The 21149-nt window shown below is 43.5% G+C and overlaps 1 protein-coding gene across 8 annotated transcripts in view; it reads left to right on the top strand.

The window, feature by feature from the left end:
* Positions 1–21149, top strand: part of RBBP8 (RB binding protein 8, endonuclease) — a 73736-nt gene that overhangs the window by 33753 nt on the left and 18834 nt on the right. For 7 of the 8 annotated variants that reach the window (XR_012157245.1, XM_073331402.1, XM_073331403.1 and 4 more), the window contains 4 exons: positions 277–352; positions 3222–3391; positions 5392–5496; positions 10167–10261. Coding sequence is in view for 7 of the 8 variants with exons in the window: in XM_073331402.1 (XP_073187503.1) it covers positions 277–352; positions 3222–3391; positions 5392–5496; positions 10167–10261 (446 nt within the window). In the remaining variant the exon portion in view is untranslated. The remainder of the gene's footprint in view (positions 1–276; positions 353–3221; positions 3392–5391; positions 5497–10166; positions 10262–21149) is intronic. The other variant, XM_073331404.1, reaches the window with a different exon arrangement.

Raw genomic sequence — 21149 nt, 5'->3', positions numbered from 1 at the left:
TCACATCCAAAATTAAAGTATCTACGAATTACATGGAACTAATTAACATTGTGATCCATAATTTGTAATAACTTTTTGCAGTAAAAAATTAATTTACAACCTTGTTAATGACTCGAATACTTCCGTTTTTGAATGTCAATAAAAGAGTAGAAGTTTACCGTTTTACAATTGTGTAATAATCTCATCTCTCACTTCCTGGTCATGTTAGAGGAACTAACAAATGTCAAATGCAACATAAGATTAGTGTGTGTGCTGAGGTTTTACTATATATTGCAGTGAATGAAAAAAACAACTTACAGGATGAAAATAAAAAGATATCTGAACAGCTTCAGCAGTTGCAGAAGCAGATGAAGTAAGTTTCTTTTTCTCAACATTAATTTCAGAAAATATTAAATGTCTGTTTAAATTCCTCAAACTTGAGTCAGATCTCTTAATAAATTTTCCAATGAAAGTCCACTGTCATTTGTTTTCAGTTCTTTATTAATTCCAAATATCTTGCTATCTCAATATGCAGCATTTTCCCTTATTTTACACTGTGTGTATGTGTGAGAGGGGAAGAATTTCTGTAACCAAGTGATTTGACTTATTGATAATTTAAAACGACCAAGGTCTCTTAAAGCTATCTTGGTCATTATGAATATGGATTTTAAATTCATATTCACTTATACCAGTGTTGATACTCAGGTTATTCTTTCTCGCTTGGATGAGATTTTAGAAAAGAGATTTCTAAATTACATATTTAGTTAGGGGGGGGGTGGATCTCTGAAAAGCAGTATATTTTGCAAGAGACCCCAAGTATAAATGCAATCCAATGACCTACTTATTCTCCAATGTAATATGGTAGCACATGTAATACTGTATTTAATACAGAGATATTGCATCATGGGAGAGGGAGCTAGTATTCCTTCATGTAACTGTGATGCAACAGCACTCAAAATATTTTGTTCAGTTCTGGTCCTCTAGGGATCAGTCCTGTGATGATAGGAACATAGCCTAGGGGAATTAATAGGTCTTCTCCTTTTCAAACACATATAATGAAATTAGATCTTTACTGCTTGGTTGTTCTCCTAGCAAGGTCTAAAACTGTCTAAAATTACTATTTCCAAAGAGACTTATGAAGGTATAGGGGAAGGCAGTCTAGATTATAGGAAAACTGTATTCTGTGTTCAAATCTTATTTTACTAAAGGTCTTGCCTTGGATGGAGAAATCAGAGACTTCCATGTTCAAATATTTTGGGTGGTTTCTGGGAGTCTTTCCATATTTCAGGAATTATGTATTTGGTGTGGTGTCTTTATGGATACTATATACGCTGGAGATCCTTTTCAGCAGTTACTGAACTGAACTTTAAACGCTTCTTCTCTGGCTGTTTTATGTTATACTATTTTGGAAGTCTATCTGAAATAGATCAGGAGCAAAAATATGGAAGAAAAATATATTTCTTACATGCTATTTCAGTTTCTCAGTTATCTTGTACAAGACTGAGTATCCTACTAATATTGAATGGAGAGTCCAACAGTTAGTTCATGTTTGAAGGATAACTGAATGGATAAAAGTTGAGAAAATATGTAGCCAATATTACTGGTTTCATAACTGGTTCTTGATAGTATTTAGGGAATTTCATATGGAGAATTTCAAGTGGCGCAAACTCTGTTTGATAGGAGGTGGCAGAGGTTTAAGGTTTCACTGTTTTCTGTGACCACCTATTTGAAGAGAAGCGGCATAAACCACACATTAAGTAGTCACCTTGAAGTGTTTAAAGAAACAAAATTAGCAGGTAAAAAATGTACCTGAGTTGACATTTAAGCTGCCTTCAAACTTGTCATACTAATTAAGTCTAACTAGCTCAGTCATTCTTGTTGATTGAGCTGATAGATTTCTACATTTTTTTCATTGTATTTCCAGCTTCTTTTACAGAAGTCATTACAAGTTACCTTAATGCAACCACAACATTTTTTTTTTCCTGTCAGTTTGATCATAACTTGCTGTTTGACCGTACACAACTCACTAACCTCTGTCTTAGTTTTTGTGGGTGGTAATAATTTATCTTTTTGTAAAATACTTTGAAATCACCAGTTTAAAGGCACTATAAACATGCATAATTTTATTTCCTCTTTCATTATTTTATTTTATTGTATAGCTAGGTAGTTCCCTAGTCACTGAAGAGGATTTTGCTTGGCAGTTTCTCCACACTTCATTCTCCTCTTCCTTTAGATCTAAGACCTCACATTCTACTTTCTAAAGACAGGAAAGTGGTCTCCAGTCTCTAGTTTCTCTTGAGAGGTCAAAAGGAGAAGTAAGATTAAGGAAAAATGACACAAGCACCCTGACTGAGTTCGATTTCCTTATTGCTTTATCTTCACTTTTCTTTCATTTTCTTTTCCCAGGTGACAGTGAAAAGTACTTCCCATAAGAGGACAAAAAAGGATAAAACATTCTGTTTGTCTAGTTCAGCAATCTCTAATTAGAGCTTGTTCTTTCCCTCTGTGATCCCTGCCACTTCTAGATATGCTTTCTTGGGAGAAAAGGTTTACCACTTTATTAAACCAGGTTTTGCGCATCATGAGTAAGCTCTGAGGCCATACAAAATAGGGCCAAGTGAACTACACGCTTACTAATCTGTGCATTTTTAAACATGTTTCAGGTTACTTCTTTCTCTAAAAGGTGGCACCGCTTGGGGTATAGGGCTCTCTTAGGAGTGGTCTTAATCTTCTAAAAACAAATTAAATTAAGTCCTCTATAGGGGAGTCAGTAAGTTGTAGCATGAAATCATATGTTGCGGAAGATTGTCTCTGAGCAATTTTAGTAACATTTAAACTTGCCTGGTAGATCTCTCTTTTTTTTTTTTATGTTCTTGATGAATATAGGAATTGCCATAATGGATCAGAGCAGTGGTCCATGTACTTCCGTATCTTGTCATCAAAAGTGACAAGTACTTGATGACTTTTATTGCAAGAGATTCACTTAAGCCCTGAAACATGAAAGTTTATAAAGTTCACAGGATGATCTAGCCTTTCTGAATTTTTGTTATGTCTGTCTCTTCTAATAGTCTCGAGTCATGATGACAATACTAATTCTATATCGTGTTGCACTTGGCTATATACTCTGAATCTGTGATTGTCATTTTCTTAAGCTGATTTTCAGAAATTTCTTAAAATTAAAGATTTAGCTCTTCATCTTGCTGTTTTTAGGTTTTTACTTTAGCTCTGAATTCTGTCCTCAGGGGGAGAGATCAACAAGCAGTGGAATTAGAGGAAGGGGTCATTCCAGATTCACCAGTTCAATCTTTTTCACTATCCGTGGTTAATCGTATCCGAAGAAAGAAAGAGAACAGGCATGTCCGATACACAGAGCAAACACATACAGATCTGAAGCGTTCTGAAAGCACTAACGGTAAGAGTGTTATTAGTCATCTTTTTCTATAGTGGCTTTTCCAAGATTTTAAAGGGGAAAAGAAAACAGAAGCCACATTTAATTTTTAATTCAAAAGATTTAAAAGCCTTCTGTAAAAAAGTGAATTTGATTATGTATTGTAATAATTGTGCCTGTGCTCTAGGGTGCAAAGTTGTTTCGATATTAACCAATATGCTAGTGGTATGTTTAAAGTGTGTCCTACTCTCCCAAGGTTTCTGAATTCCCATATTCGTATATGATTTGGGCAGACAGTAGATTCTTCTGAATCTTATCCTTTCTAGAACTCCTAAATAATAAAAAGAAACTGAGGGGCTGAATCCAACTCTTGTTCAGATAATTAACATATGTGGTGACTTCAGAATCAAACTTGTTCAGTTTGTAAGCAAAAAGATTTTTTTTTCCTTAAGTCAACTCTGAAAACTGCCTAGGAATCATAAATTCATACACTTTTTTTTTTTTTTTTTTGAAGTCCAGAAGGGATCGTTATGATGATCTAGTCTGACATTCTGCATAACATAGGCCAAAGAACATCACCCAATAATTTCTGCAACAAGTCTGTAACTTTTCTGTTTCAGCTATAGCATATCTTTTAGAAAGACATCCAGTCTTGATTTAAAAACAAGTGATGGAAATTCCAAAATATCCCTAGGTAAATTGTGCCAATGTTAATTATCCTCACCATTAAAGTTTTGGAAGTCTAGCTCTATTCTTTCCTTCACACACAGCCTTGCTAGTAATAGTTTGTTTAGTAAAAGCTGTACTTGCAGTTAACACCTATGCAAACCAGGTGTTACTTATTGTTAGATATTTGTTAATAGCCATTCAGCACTTCACTCTACCATCTAGGCATCCCTGAATTAGTTTCTTGGAGTAACCCTTACCTGAAGTTTGGAATTGCACTTTCTTCACTATGTGTGTTTCTAGCATCACCTAGTGGAGAACAAAAGAAAAGCCATCCTGCCATGTTCAGTTATTGCAGAGAAGTTGCATCAGAATCAACAAAACAGCCACCTGAATTGAGCAACTGCAAAACATGTTTTTCTGCTATAGGAATCCTGCCTACATTTGTCTTGTACACAAACCCATTAATACTGCAGGCATTTGGACTAATCTAAACTTGGTCTAAGATATTCACTTAGCAAATGTAAACTACTTTAATAACAATAAAAACTATTTTTAGGTGCAGTAAGATTTCCTGCATGTATTATAATGATACACAAGATGCATGTTACAAGATCTGAATATTGTATTCCAGATGCTCATACTATGTTACATTCTTATTTCGAAGAAATAAATTATCCTGCAAATATAGAAGCTTCTGAATAGTTATAAATATAAATTTTTAATAGGCTCTTTTGTTTTCAAGAATAACAATAGAAGATATTAATCACAAAGTATATTAACTATTCTTACAGGCTGTTGGTACCATGCTGGAAAAGGTTAACTACGTATCAGTGTATAACCATACAAAATGTCATGTTTGTAATCCAAAGTGCAAGTTATTCACTATATTCACCATGGTCTTAACTGACCTGGTGCTGGGACAGCTGAAAATTATCCCCTCTATTAGTTAAATTTTGAAGCAACTGCCTCCCCTTTCAGCTGGCAGGTGTACAGAACATAGGCTTTGAGTAAATGGGGTCTAACTGTAATGTGTTACATACATAAGTGATGATTATCTGTCAAAATATCTTTAGTGTTATTTGGCTGGCTTATTTTACGCTTTCATGTTAAAAAGTACTCCTTTTGAGCACAATGTCACCTCAAGAAATATAACTTGTTCACCTCCCCCCCCCTTCAAGTCTTGATCATGGAAACACTTTAATTTTAAGCATGTGAAGATAATGGGACTGTTCATATACTTAAAGTTAAGTGTGTGCACAAGTGTTTACAGGATTGAAACCCTCGTCTGTACCTATTCATAATTATGAAGCCAGGTCATATCCAATTTAACTTTTTATTTTTATTCATTTATCTAGAGTTTGGAAAAGTTTCATTGTCGTCATCCACTCAAATTCCTAACCATGGTGGAAAGGAAGTACTAGTGGCAGACACCTGTGACCAAGAACTGTCCCCTATAGCAAGTAAATACTAGGTTTAATCATATTTATTTCATAAGGGGAAAAAACGCAGGCAGTTACGGGTAACCAGTAACTCAAATTCAATTTGTAGTTTTCAATTTGAGCTCTTGAGCAAGAAAAAAGGAGTAATCTTAATCCCATAATTACTGTGGATATTTCCTCAGTGAGCTGGCATACACTCCTGAGATCTAGTTCCCGTTCTTGTCACTGAGTTCCATTGTCATTTTGGGAAAGTCTTTTAATGTCTATAAAATAGATTAAAATACTGTAAGTGCTAAATCTTACTATTCTTGTAGTCATCCAGCGCTGTCTCCAGTACAAGAAGTTATAACTAAAATCTTTTCTCCCATTTGATTCCAAATGTTTAAACTTGGTTTCTGCTCCTGTATTCTTGGCATAATCATGGGTTGGTGTAGCTTTATTTTTTTCTCCATTTCATGTTCTTTACTTTAGAAACAAGATGTCAAGCTTGTAATTTCCAGAAATATCCGTTTTCTGGATTTTTCTGGGAATATTTAATTAGATGACTGGAGATACTTTCTGAAACAGTGCTATTTCTGTAGGACTCTTTAACGTTTCTCACCTGAAAGCCCATTATTTCCCCCTGATTTAATGAACTGAGCTGTTCTACAACTCTGTAAGAAGACCAGTTTGCCTTTCTTTATTTCCCTAATCTAAATCTTAAATGAGTAACTTTAAGGGGAAAAAAATATAATGCATTGAATAAATTGTGTAAAAAATTTTTACAAATTTGTGAACATTTCATATTCCATATATACAGTTAAGTAATGAGAGATTCTGTAAAACCATATGGCATTAAAAATATTTAAGTTGTCAGACCTCACAGGCAACTATTTTACAGCAGATCAGTCCCTCATGTCTGCCGCCATGTTTCTGTTTTTAGGAGACAGCGTAGATTTCCTTCAATGTGGGATTATTTTTAAAGTAATTAGCTGTCTGAAGCAATAATCTGAGTTTGAATTTTAAATTCCTCTATATTAGAAGCAGATAGTAAATATTCTAAAATATGTTAGGACAGTTAGAATAAGGTCTTTCTTTTAACCCAGTTGGAGTAATTTGCCCATAGATTAAATGGGCTATCCTGAAATGCTGAGTTTCGTTGTCAGTAAATTTATTCTGGATAATGTTTTCAAAATGGAAAAATTCTTCACTCAGAAGAACTTCTTCCAATAAAATGTGAAATAACAATGTTGTTTTGTGCACTATGTAGCATAACATCATATTGAAATGCAGTATAATAATAATTAAATTTTATGATCAGTTTTAAAAAATCTGATATTAAATAAGCCTGGTAAAACTGTGTTACTCGGGGCCAAATTTTCCAAAATAGCCAAGTTGCATGGTTGGGTGCAGATAATTGCATGTTACACTACCTATTTTGTGCATGTAGCTACACACTTCGGCCTGCAATCACCTATTTGCATTAGCAAATGAGTATTTAAATTTGCAGTTTATTTAGCTAATTCTAAAATCTTTGTCAATTAGTTCAGTAAAGAGCAGACTGAAGATTACAGGCAATTAGTGTACTATCAGTTGCTGTCTTCTGCAGAAACGTAAAATGACCGTGGTGGGTGTAGGTGTAAAGGATATCATCCTGTATCCCAGCATCCTTAAAAAGTCAATATATGACCATATAAAAACTATGCTACTATTACTTCAACATACTTTTCCTAACGCCACTTCCTAAACTCAATTTTCCCTTGAATTGAGGTGGAAGTACTTAATTTGATAACTCGGAGTAGAGTTTTGGGGGCTTTTGTCACAGAGGCATGATGATAGCATATCATCTGCTTTCCCCACTCAGGATTTTTCTTCCTTTATGCTCAACAAGGAGGGGTTTTGGGGACAATGCAGAAATCAAAGGGAGCCCAATCCATTCTTCTGTGTCTATTTGCTCTGTGCTTCCATGTCTGTTTGGATATTGCTGCTATGCTCAGCACTCTACTTGTTCTGCCTGGCAGGGCTGAATTAACTTTTTGTGGGCCCGGCACAAAACGTATTTGTGGGCCCCCATTTGTGGGCAAGGTGCAGGGGGGTGGGATGATCAGTCTCCAGAGTGAAGGGCGGGCTGGGGGCAACGAGGCACAGTGTGGCGGGAGCAGCCCCATTCTGCGCTGCACAGCAGGAGGGCACTGTTTATGAACCTGCAGCTGCCAGACGCACACTGTCCTGCCCAGCCCTGTGCTGCCAGCATGACCCTTCCCCCGCACCATACCGCCCACCCTGCCCAGTGCCCCACCCTTTATGCCCAGCGCCCCCTCGCCCAGAGACCTCCACCACAGATCTCTGTCTAGCCCCACCCCTCTCAGAGACCTACCCCGCTGGCCTCCCACCACAACTGCACAGCACCCTGCACACCACACCCCTCGCCCATAGACCTCCCCATTGCCCACCACCTTCCTCACAATCCCACCATTACAGCTGCACAGCACCCCATATTCCTGAGGGGATTCTGCACCAAAAAAATAAAAATTCTGTGCACAGTATTTTAAAATTCTGCTAATTTTATTTGTCAATAAATAAAGGTGGAGACTCCAACATGGCAATGGGGAGCACAGGCCACTGGTTGCATGGAGGTGGGAGATTACCCTGCAGCCTCCCCCGACCCTACCCCGGGACAGGGACTCAGAGTGAGGTGCACCCGACCCTGACACAGTGCAAGGGCCAGACCTGCCCCAGAAACACCCTGGGGCCCTGCCCCCCTGTGCCAGGTGCACCAGTGTGGGTGAGCAGGCTCAGCTCAGCAGCAGGATCCAAGTGCAGAGGGACTTAGTGTTGGGGGGATCCAGGTGGGGGTAAGAGAGTTCTCTGTGGGGCAGTCTGGGTGTGGGTGGCTCAGTGGGAGATCTGGATGCACAGAAGCTCATTGGGGGGTTCCAGGTGCAGGGACAATGGGACTCTGCAGGGGATTCAGATGAAGGTGGTTGGGGCTCAACGGGGGTGGGGTCTAGGTGCAGAGGAGGTGGGGTTCATTTGGGTTAGGGATGCAGGTGATTGGGGCTCAGTGGTGAGGGTGTCTGGGGGGGGCTCATTGGGGTGGTACAGATGCAGGGGAGTGGTGCTTCTCAGGGTGAGGTTCGATGGGCCTGCTTAACAGGGGAGCCTCAGCTTCTGCCAAGGGGATGCCACATGCTGGGCTCCAGCTTCCCCCATCCCCTTCTCTTCCCCGTCCCATGCCCCTTCCCCAGCCCCCACTTCCCCCATCCCCTTCGCTTCCCCGTCCCATGCCCCTTCCCCACTGCTCCATCTCCTCCCCAGGCTTGGGGGACGGGGGAAACCACCCCCCAGCACGAGCCAGTAGAGCGGAGCAGGTTGGGGCAGGTCGCTCCACTTCCTGCCACCCAGTGATTGCAGGGCGGGCCTGACCCCACACTCATGGGGTGGCGGGAAGTGGAGTGATCCAGCCCCAGGCCGCTCCACTCTGCTCCTCTGGCTCCCAGTCTTGGGACTTGGGGGGCAGGGGAGAACTGCTCCCAAGCACTCACCAACGGCATGGCTGGGAGCCAGTGGAGTGGAGCAGGCTGGGGCCAGGTCACTTCACTTCCTGCCACCTGGTGAGTGCAGGGCGCTCGACTCGTGCTGCAGTCCCCCGGGACCTAGCTCTGGGGAAGAGGTAGAGTGGGGGTAGGGCTGGGGCGGAGCAGGGGTGGGAAGAGGCAGGGCGGGGGCAGCTTTCCTAGCCAGCTCAGCCAGCCTGGGGATCGGGCTGGCCGCGGCCCATTCTAACTCTGGGCCCGGTGCCATGGAGCCACTGGCGCTATGGTAAACACGGTACTGCTGCCTGGCTACCAGTAGAGAAGTGTGTTGGAAAAGGTAGCCATTTCCAGATATGCAGAGACGTCAGGAAAAAAATCTGTGACCGCTTGTGAAGCATAGTCATTGAGGCTAGCCAAAGGTAATGACTCTTTAACACATTAGTTTGACTGGAATCTTAAATATTCTTATTTTCTGCTGTCTGCTTAACCACTAAAATCAGATCAAATATATTTGGTGTGTAAGCCTGTAGTGAGATTTTACGGTTTATATTTTATAGATGTAATCATTAAGAAGGAATTAATTAGGTATCTTCAGTAATCTTAAAAATGCAGTAACTAAGAAATAACCTTGCATAGTACTCTACCTCTTTAGGTAATGTTACTCTTATTCTAAAGAATATAGAATGTCATGCTTTACTTCAGTTTTCCCAGTCACTGAGTGTGAAATGTTTTATAGTACGTGCAGTGTGTTAGAAAAGTTAGACTTAAAAAGTTTACATCTTCTACGTTTACTTTCTGGTGCACTATCACAATTGACACATACGTACTACACCAGTCCACTTGCCACTTTCATGGCACTCATACTCTAGCTTGAAAGGGTAATTTCTGCTCAGATTGTCTCTGTACAGTTGATTTTGGGGGACTGCATATGAATAGAAGAGATAGACAAGAATCCAAAGTTTTCCCAAGAATCCCTTCTGTATAGACAAGAATCCCAAGTTTTCACTAAATTGACCATGTCCCAAACAGCTCAGCACACTTCTGTCGCTGTGCGGTGGTTTTCCATTTATGGACTCTTCTTAAATCTGACTCAATTTACATAGTCTCTGTGTAAGAGTAGAATAAAATTATCATGTATGTATAATGTATGTATTATGCCTTTTTCTATCCACATAGATAAACAAGGGATGGGAAGCTATCCTGTTGCAAAGCCGTCTTTTAACTTGGCTGCAGTTGTTGCAGAAACAATTGGACTCATTCAAGAAGAATCTGTAAGTAATGTTCCCGTATTTCTCAAAAAAATAAATCTTATATGCCAGTTATTGTGTAATGCAGTGTTAGTCAAGCTATGTAACTGACCTTGTTGGGGAAGTGCTGAGCTCCAGGAAGGTAAAAGTCATCCTAAGAAGAAAAGTAATTATTTCTTGACTATTTTCACTTTAAGATTAAGCAAAAGCCTTCTGAACAATACGTTTTCTAAGAATTCTAAATACTTTGCTTACTCCTGATGTAATGACCTAGCAAGAAAGAGAAATGAACAGGCTGTCCTGTCCACAGGCTTTAAGTAGCTTTATAAAGTGCATTATTTCCCCCCTACTTACAACCCTTCATTTGAATAAAACAATGAGCTAGGTCCACAGATCTGGCTAGCCTGTGCTCAGTGCAGGAACTGAGGTGATGGGAGGGGGGAAGGGTGGTTCTAAGTCACATTTATAGTACTCCTAGTCTTCAGGGCTGTCTGGGGACTGAACCCAGCCCTCACTATACCTTGGAGCTGCCACTAGAATAGTGCCTAAAGGACCCAACTGCCAGGGCTCACCAGAATACAGCATACTTTTGCCCACACATAACTTGTGCCTTGGGGAGTAGGAGGAGGAGCAGCTGCCATAAAGGTGGCTAGGATGGTTTCGTGGCACCTGCAGAATCCAGCTACCTGTTCAGGCAAATTTCTGACCTTGCATCATTGGAGCAGTGCCAAGGGAATGGAACAGGTGGCCTCGATCTGGCTCAATAAATTCACCTTTTCTGATAAACTTTAGTTGTAGTAACTATGTAAATTATAGTGGAACAATTGAAATTCTCTGTTTTACTACTTAAACTGAGTAGAAGCTTAATGAAAAAAATCATCCTAGAGGTCTCTACACTCACTAGGATAAAGGTAACACTCCTATGTAATGGAGACAGAACTTTCAGGAGCTGTTCCAAGACATTTGAACAAACTCTCACAGGAACAAAGGACCATCACAAACAACATCACCTTCTGTTCCAAGTGCAAGGTGCACTTTTTCAACTTTTCCTACTCTAACACATAGCAACATATACATTTCAAAACAAAAACCCCAAACCCTGCCAAAACAGTACACGGCATATGTAATTCTTCTTTTTGGGAGGGGCGGGGGGTTGGGGGAGTGGAGGAGGGAGAATGAGCAAATGTTGCATAGTTCTGTATGACATTAGTCACATTCACTTAAAGAACTATTGGAAGGCATGTCTATACTGTAGTGTAAGCCCATAGTCAGGCTTGTACCTAAAGACCCCTTCTGCCTGCACACAAATGCCTTGACTCAGGCTTGCACCCAGGGTTCTAGGACCCCACAAGTTTGGAGGGGTCAAGCCAAGACCCAGGATTCAAACCTGGGTAAACAGTCTCCCCTGGACTCGGGTCCTGAGAGTCTGCCAAAAGTATCCCATAATCCCTTGGGCTGACATTCTTTGGCAAGTCTTGTGGGGGAAAGAGCGAGAGGACAATCTACTTGAGGGAAACAGAAGCAACCCCCTTCTAGTACAGCAGCTCAGCAAGTTGGTGTTTAGCCCTTCCGTTTTATTCTGACCACTGAGCTGCAAACACAACTTTGGAGAACCTTTGGCGTTTGCAGTGGAGGCTGACCAGAAGGAGTCCTTTGCAAAACACGCTGCTTCATGGTTGTGGGAGCGCAGACAGATTTTGGTTAATCTCTACAGTGAGTCCAGCTAAACAGTGGATTTTAGTAAAAGTACCACATATAGGAATGACCACATATAACACCAAATGGCGAAGAAGCTGGCAGCATTGGAAATTTACTGGCCCAGTGCAGAGGGAATTAAGTGACTCAAAACTGAGTACCAGAAAAAATAGCAACAAGAGCCACCTGTCAGGCAACCCACCAACAGTCATGCCTTTTTATGATGAGTTTGATCAGATGCTATGTGCTGTGCTGAGCATGGAACCAGTGGTGGTGCATGGTGAGTTGGTCAGCCAAGATGGCAACCTGCAGGCTCCAGAGTCCAGCATGGGAACCAGCAGTTGGCACCAAATGAAGTCAGCAAAGTGACTGCTGCTGACACCAGTCCCAGAGGAGGATTTGCCAAAGGAGCAGCTGCAACTCATCTCGGGGCTGTACTCAGAAGAGTTTTTTGGTGCCCCATAGTGGAATGGCCTGCCACGGAGCCTTGTAAGTTTCCGGCTCCGTTTTAATGTTTGTTAATATAGAAATGGGAGTGATTTCTATCCTATGAATGAATGCAAAAGTTGGTACTAGCCCTGGGTAGCAGTGCGTAACCACTAGTGGCAGATTGTCTGCCAGCGCCTCAGTGTTCACCAAACAGAATTCAAAAATGGAGACCAGGAAATGCAAACATTTAATAACACATTTAAAAGTGAGTTTTTACTGGAAAGCCACACATTTTTGATAGCACATTCCTGTTGTTAAAAATAACAAGTTTACGTTGCTATCCCCATAAGTACACTGCTCTGTAACCGCTCAACAGTGTAATGAAGTACTTGGAAACAGTAAACTGGGGGGATTATGAAAATGTGTTCCATTTACAAATCTGGTCCATTTCAATTAAATGCAGTCCATAGGTGACAAAATCATTTGTCCCAAATATTTCTGGTTTGGTCCAGAAATGTGCTGGGGATGTGGGAATGGCTGTGGAGTTCTGTGCGTCTGCATGCAGTCATAACTGGCTCAGTGATGTGGATGCTCTCACAGCATCTTGTTGATTCCCTCATAAATTCTGACCCAATCCCAGGTGCTGATAGCTGCAAACTTTTCCCATAGCAGGAACTCCAAATAGGGAGTCACATTTTGGGAAAGGGGATATTTTCCAGAGCCATTTTGGTAGCTGACCATCCCACTCCACTTGTAGAGGCACTGTTCAGTCACTACTTTGCATATTTCAGTGGCATACGTTGCTGGTTTCCCATAGGCAGCTTGCAGTAACACCTCTATTTGCCAGTCGGGCACCACAAAAACTGGTATGTCCTCCAAAACATGGAATGCCTGAAGTGATAGAGCTACCTTTTGTGGAACAGCCACTGATCGCCGTTGCCCTCCCACAACCCAAGTTGTTCTGCAATTCTTGGGGGAGGGGGAGAAGGCAGCTCTGATTTTTAATTTGCCATTGTCTCTGTACTTATTTCACTGTGATTAACCTGGCTGTGTGCAGGGAGCTTCTGTGGGCTGAAGCATCCCCCTCACAATATATTGAAATTCCGTTTTTAAAAGTAATTTATCCTTGAAATTCCACAAGGATTTTTTCTGTGCTCCTGCACAGAGCTATTTGAGACAGAAACCCTCTCTGTCTTGCCTTATTCCAGGCCCCTCCGCTTCTACAAGCTGGTACTTCTACAGTGCAAAAGAAGCCTGTGTCAGTGTACCTTCATGGACCATTCCAAAAGGAAGCATTTCTGTGATGAACTTATAGTTGTAGTTCTGGACAAGGCCAACAAGGAGGTCCATTACCTAAGATAGAGGGACTTATGGCTAGAGGAAAGGCATGATGAGATGCAAACAGAAAGGTTCAGACTGGCTGTACAGCTTGAGGACAGGGTTGCAGTGTGGGAGCTAACATTTGCTTCCTAGTTCCTAGAAAAGGAACATTTGCTAATGGAGGATGACAGAACTCAGCAGAAGGAACTATTTGAATGGCTGCTATCACTAATGTTCTCATGAGTACTGGCCCCTGCTGCATCATGGCTTGAGTCCCCTTTGCAGTACCCTGTGCTGCAGTCCAGGAGCAGCTTGGACAACTCCGTGAGTGGGTGGCCCATGCAATTGGGCCCCATCATAGAATCATAGAATATCAAGGTTGGAAGGGACCTCAGGAGGTCATCTAGTCCAACCCCCTGCTCAGCCATCTAGTCCAACCCCCCGGTCATCACCAATCCCCAACTAAATCATCCCAGCCAGACTTTGTCAAGCCTGACCTTAAAAACCTCTAAGGAAGGAGATTCCACCACCTCCCTAGGTAATCCATTCCAGTGCTTCACCACCCTCCTAGTGAAAAAGTTTTTCCTAATATCCAACCTAAATCTCCCCCACTGCAACTTGAGACCATTACTCCTTGTTCTGTCATCTGCTACCACTGAGAACAGTCTAGAGCCATCCTCTTTGGAACCCCCTTTGAAAGCAGGAAGTTGAAAGCAGCTATCAAATCCCCCCTCATTCTTCTCTTCTGCAGACTAAATAATCCCAGTTCCCTCAGCTTCTCCTCATAAGTCATGTGCTCCAGCCCCCTAATCATTTTTGTTGCCCTCTGCTGGACTCTTTCCAATTTTTCCACATCCTTGTAGTGTGGGGCCCAAAACTGGACACGGTACTCCAGATGAGGCCTCACGAATGCTGAATAGAGGGGAATGATCATGTCCCTCGATCTGCTGGCAATGCCCCTACTTATACAGCCCAAAATGCCATTGGCCTTCGTGGCAACAAGGGCACACTGTGACTTATATCCAGCTTCTCATCCACTGTAACCCCTAGGTCCTTTTCTGCAGTACTGCTGCCTAGCCGCTCAGTCCCTAGTCTATAGCAGTGCATGGGATTCTTCCGTCTGAAGTGCAGGACTCTGCACTTGTCCTTGTTGGACCTCATCAGATTTCTTTTGGCCCAATCCTCTAATTTGTCTAGATCCCTCTGTATTCTATCCCTACTTTCCAGTATATCTACCACTCCTCCCAGTTTAGTGTCATTTGCAAACTAGTGTCATTTGCAAATCCACACCATCCTCCAGATCATTAATGAAGATATTGAACAAAACCGTCCCCAGGACCGACCCTTGGGGCTCTCCGCTTGATACCAGCTGCCAACGAGACATGGAGCAATTGATCACTGCCCAATGATCTAGCCAGTTTTCTATCCACCCTATAGTTCATTCAGCCAGTCCGTACTACTTTAACTTGCTGGCAAGAGTAGTGTGGGAGACCATATCAAAAGCTTTGCTGAAGTCAAGGAATAACATGTCCGCTGCTTTCCCCCAATCCACAGAGCCAGTTATCTCATCATAGAAGGCAATTAGGTTAATCAGGCAATAGCTGGGCAGGGCAACAGTGCCCCATTCAGTCCTCCATACTGACATCCTCTCCCACAGATGCCTTTTCTGCCCTCCCCTGGTGCCTAGCTCTTGGCAAACATGGGAGGAAGGGAAAGGAGATTGGGGAGCCAGGGAACATGCACAGTAGGGGGTTTCTGTCTTGTAGATGTTTTTGCTTGTTTATGCACTGTTTGTTTGTAAGATTGTGTTACTGGTGTTCTGGTATGGTGATGGCAGCTGGCCTGCCTGGCAATGTGTTAATGTTGTATTTTTCTAATAAATGTTTCTAAATAAAGCTTTTTATTTTAGTAAGAAATGTCATTGCTATCACTGCATCACATCATATAATGTGTGTTTCAATAATAAAGGTAAATAAATACATGATCAGAGATAATTGGGACTTGGTATGTAAGTGCTATTTTTCAATACAGTTAGTTATATCAATACATACATCAGTCACTTCTTACATCCGTTCATACTGTGAATTAACTTTCTTCTTCGAGTGCTGTCCCTGTGAGTACTCCACTCTAGGTGTCAGTGCGTCCCAGCGCCGTTGATCAGAGATTTTCAGTAGCAGTGCCTGGTCAGGACGCAGGCGCTCAGTTGGTATCTCCCGTCTCTTTGGAATCTTCCTGAGTGCCTGCGTCTCACACCTCCCTCAGTTCCTTCTCAACCATCCCCGGCTGAAGACGGGACTCGGGGCAGACCTACTTCTCTTCCTTGGTCTCTGTAGGAAAAAAGTAACAAAGAATATAGAAATAGTTATTAGTTACATCCCAATTGTTGCCCTTCCTTTAGTGTAGTTACATAGTTTAGTTACTTAATTGAAAGGAAAAAAAAAAACTTTTCGCTTCAGGCTTGTCTCCTGCTGAGACACTCTCCCCTGCCATTTCTAGTTCACAATGCCTGGGGCTTCAGGATTCAGAAAGTGTGTTTCCTGTCAGGACTCCATGCCACGGTCCGATGGGTACTCACATTGTGTGAAGTGCCTTGGGGAAATCCACATTCCCGCAAAATGCCTCCACTGTACAAGCCTCAAATCAAGGGCTCGGCGCGACACGGACCTGCTGCTTAAAATGCTTCTGATGGAAAAATCCCTCCAGCCACTTTCGGAGACGGGGAAAGTTAAATCTGCTCCTACATGCTCCCCGGCCAGATCCAAACCATTGGGAGCGTTGCTTCACCCTCTTTGGAGCAGAGGCAAGAAGCACAGCAGTCTCATAGGAGAGACTCTGACAAAGGTAAAGGGTCTCCCGCGAGATCCTTACTCTCTGTGCTGACAGCGCCGCAGGCAGGCACCTCAACTCCTTTCTAAAGCCTCAGCCGCGGCTCCCGCAGAGGCAGGAACCTGACCTTCCATACTGGGAAGATCTCCATGGCACCGAGCTCCTCCACGCTAAAAATAGCCACAGTGCCAGGAAGAATATCGGCGCCAAGCTTGCCCCGGCACCAGCAGCGAACACCCTGCAGGGCACCTCCAACAGACGCGCGGCACTGGTGACGCTTTCACTTTCACTTGTGAATGTGCTAGAGCACAGTCCTGGCTCAGCTCAGCCCAGGGAGCAGGAGCAGCAGTTCCTCACTCAGTGTGATCTCTCAGTGCCACCTGAGCCTAACTCTGCTCCTGGATACACAGAGCTCACTCTTCGAACAGCCGCTCTCACCACCTGAACTGGCTACCTTGACTGACAGCGAACCCGATATACAGGAGCAGGCAGAGTTCTCCCCACCTGCCTGTCCTCCTCCACCGGACCCTCTTCCACCTCAGGCTACGGTCCTCAGCCACCAGCCTCAGTTTCCCTACTTCGCCCCCCCTTGGATGGCACCTGGGTTCTCCTACCCTATGCCTTGGCCTCAGTGGTACCCTTGGCCACATCCTCCTACCACTCATCCTCAGACCTCTTCCACGAAACCACTACCTGCATCTGTGCCTCGATCTCCAGATCTGTCCACTTCTAGAGTACCTGAACCCCCTCCTGAGAACATGAGCTATGAACCATATCCTGGCTCACTGAACCCTAATTCTCCATCTGCTCCAGACGGAGCCCTCTCCGCCCGCTTCCACAGAACATGGATGACTGTAAATAGTTTCAAGAGCTTTTCAAGGGGGTGGCACTCAGGCAAGACATCCCCCTACAAGAGGTTCAGGAGACAAACACAAACTCCTCAGAATCCTTCAACCCTCTGCACCTCAAAGATCGCGCTCCCTATAAATGAAGCACTCAAGGAACCAGCTGACACTTTCTGGCAAACTCCAGCTTCTTTATTACTTACCTGCAGAAAGGCCGAATGTAAATACTATGTTCCTGCTAAGGATGCTGACTTCCTATTTTCTCACCCACAACCGAACTCTCTCGTCATGGATACAGTCGCACAAAGGACAAAACAGCCACAATATTGGCCCACCCTGCAAGATAAGGACCTTAAACGCAAGGTTTACACGTCCTCCGCTCTACAATTCAAGATTGCAAACTACTCTGCACTCCTCCCCAGTTAAGACTTTGATAACTATAATAAACTTTTTTAATTTAGCACCTGCATTTCAGAGGATAGGAGAATGGACTTTAAATCAATTCTGAGCGAGAGCCAATTGATTTCCAGAATGGCCCTACAAGCCTCTTTAGACACGGTGGACACTGCGGCTGTACTACTGCAACTGCTGTGGTTATGTGCAGATCTTCATGGCTTTCTGCATCTGGCATCCCTAAAGAGCCGCAGACCAAAGCGGAGAACCTCCCCTTTGATAAAGACAAACTGCTTTCTAAAAAAACGATGAACTACTTCACACTATGAAAGAGTGTAGAGCAACACTGCACACCCTGCATATTCACCCATCTCTTCCCAAGAGACGACAATACCAACCTTACCAAAGACTGCGCACACAACAATATTATCGGCTTCAACCTAAACCATATGACATAAAGAGGAATCGCTCTAGACCCCCTAAGCGCAGACAAAATCAAGCTCAAGCAACCACCTCCCACCCATCCGGGAACAAACAACAATTTTGAAACATTGGTCGAGCGACCACTCCTTGATTCCACAGCCTACTTGCCCATTTGGCCACCGCCTCCAGAGTTTCCAACATGCCTGGCAGCGTATTACACAGGACTGCTGGGTCCTTGAAATAGTTCGGTCCGGTTACTCTATCCCATTCATATCCTATCCTCCTACCCTTCCCTGTCCCTCTTCACGGACCCCTCTCACGAGCACCTACTTCGCGTAGACGTGGTTCACCTTCTCCAGCTAGGCTCAGTGGAATTGCTGACGCAACATGACGGAAAGGGTTCTACTCCCATTACTTCTTGACCCAGAAAAAGACCGGAGGATGGAGGCCTATACTAGATCTACGCCGATTGAACAAATTCGTGAGGATACAAAAATTCCAGATGGTCACACTGGGCACAATAATTCCTGCATTGGATCAAGGGGACTGGTTCACAGCCCTTGACCTACAGGACGCTTATTTTCATATACCAATTCATCCAGCTCACAGACACTTCCTACGATTCGCAATTGTCACGACCATTTTCAATACAGAGTTCTTCCTTTTGGCCTCTCCACAGCACCAAGAGACTTCTCCAAAACTCTAGCCGGGGTCGTGGCTCACCTCCACAAACATGGGATCACGCTTTTCCCTTACCTGGACAATTGCCTCATCAAAGGCATCTCCTATGGCAAGGCACTTCAAGCTACTCATTTCGCCATCTCCCTCTTTCACAGCCTGGGCCTCCAAATAAACATCCAAAAATCCACCCTGTCACCTACACAACAGATCGAGTTCATCGGAGCTCATCTCGACTCAATCCAGAGCAGAGCCTCGCTCCCATATCACAGATTCCTTGCTATCCCGCAGCTCATACACACGGTCTCTATTCGTCCCAGGACACAGGCAAGAATCTGTCTACAGCTCCTTGGTCACATGGCAGCCACCACCTTCATGGTCCAGTATGCCAGGCTACACATGAGATGACTTTAGGGCTAGCTCAATTCCAATTTCAAACCCAACAGACACACCTTAGGGACGCTGCTAACTCCTCCTCCCAATGTTCTTTGGTGGACAAGACCAGAAAACCTCTGCACAGGGGTTTCCTTCCAGCAACGATCCCCAACGCTCACGCTCACCATGGACGCTTCCCTAATTGGTTGGGGAGTGCATCTAGGGGGACACAGAGCACAAGGCTGGTGGTCTGCATCAGAGACGCACCTACACATAAATCTCTTAGAGCTCAGAGCAGTGAGGCGAGTATGCCTTTGCTTTCTTCCCCTCATAAGGAACAAATCTATTTGGGTCTTAACAGAAAACATAGTATGTATGTACTACATCAACATACAAGGGGGAGCCTGTTCACATTCCCTTTTCATGGAAGCCATCCAAATATGGAATTGGTGCATACAACATCAATAACAAACCATCGCTTCCTATCTACCAGGCTCCCACAGCACTACTGCCAACGCACTCAGCAGACACTTCTCAATAGAACACAAAATGGGAACTGCATCCTGCAATACTTTAACATTTCTTCTCCCTCAACGGGGCACCCCCGTCAACCTCTTTGCCACAACCCAGAATCAAAAATGTCAGCTGTTTTTGCTCCAGAGCGGGACTCGGGACTGCATCCCTAGGAAATGCATTCCTCATCCCGTGGAACAACTCTCTCCTCTACACCTTCCCACCAAGCTTGGCCAAGACAGACGTGTATCCTTACCTACTCTGCATTCATAAGTACATTTCATGGCAATCAACGCCTCACCCTTACTCCCCTCAACAAGCATATTTATAAAGGGACTATTCTCCCTCTTCATTGGCCCATGCAAGTCTGTAATGTGGGAGCACAAAGCCTGCCTAACTTCTGTTGCCCATGTGCATCCAGCTCCATCTGTGGTTGGTGCACTTTTCTGGCTGAGTATACCAGTTCAGCAGTCCATTAAAGGGGAAATGGCTCGCCTTTGGCTTCACAAAAATTGTGAAGAACACAGCAAGCCACAGTATGAGCACAGCATTGATGACACTGGAATTCAAACGGGTCTGTAGACGCTGCCAGTGGGATTTCTATCTGCCAAAAGCACATTCAACAACCATTCTAAAACTGCTCAGAGTGTAATTAAACCTTTTGCCAGGGCCTCTGATATCAGGGTACAGTTAAGCCAAGATCAACAGGGGCATGTGGGGTCCCCCAGAATGACAGTAACTCCATTTATGACAGTCATTTGATGGGAATAGTGTCATAGCCCGTCCATGAATGTAGACTCCCAGTCAGCAGAAAACCCTGGCATCATGAATTTTTCCAGTGCAATTCATGTTGACATTCATAAATTGGCCACCGTGGTACACAGCTGCTTGCATTACAATGGAGAAGTACCCTTTGCAATTTATGTACTCATGTTCTTTTCGGGGGGCAAAGTATGGACACATGCAGCCCATCAGTGGCCTCAGCACAGCTTGAAAACACTGTTCTCTCAAAGCCAGCAGTTACTTCCAGAATATCTTTTATGCCCATCACTGTGGGGTATATCACATGCCTGATTGCCTCAGAAACCTCTGCCACCAATTTATCCACAGTTGACTTTCCAACCCCAAACTTGTTGGCAACAGACATATAGTAGTCTGGGGTAGCCAGCTTCCAGATGATTATAGCAAGTCGTTTATGGGCCAGCCTGGCCACCCTCATGCCTGTGTCTATATGCTGGAGAATTGGGGCAAGTTGCTCACAAAGCTTCAGAAATGTAGCTTGCTTTCTTGCGAAAATATTGGACCTGTTGCTCGTCATCCTAGATCTACAAGACAATGAGATCCCAGCAGTTTGTGCTTGTGGCCCTGCTCCCAGAAGCGTAAGTCTATGTAGGAGTTAGCAGCAGCTAGCTATA

The sequence above is a fragment of the Lepidochelys kempii genome, chromosome 2 (genome assembly GCF_965140265.1).
Source record: "Lepidochelys kempii isolate rLepKem1 chromosome 2, rLepKem1.hap2, whole genome shotgun sequence".
Taxonomy (NCBI): domain Eukaryota; kingdom Metazoa; phylum Chordata; order Testudines; family Cheloniidae; genus Lepidochelys; species Lepidochelys kempii.
Note: the sequence above shows the minus strand (reverse complement) of the source record. Positions and strands in the feature narration are given on the sequence as shown.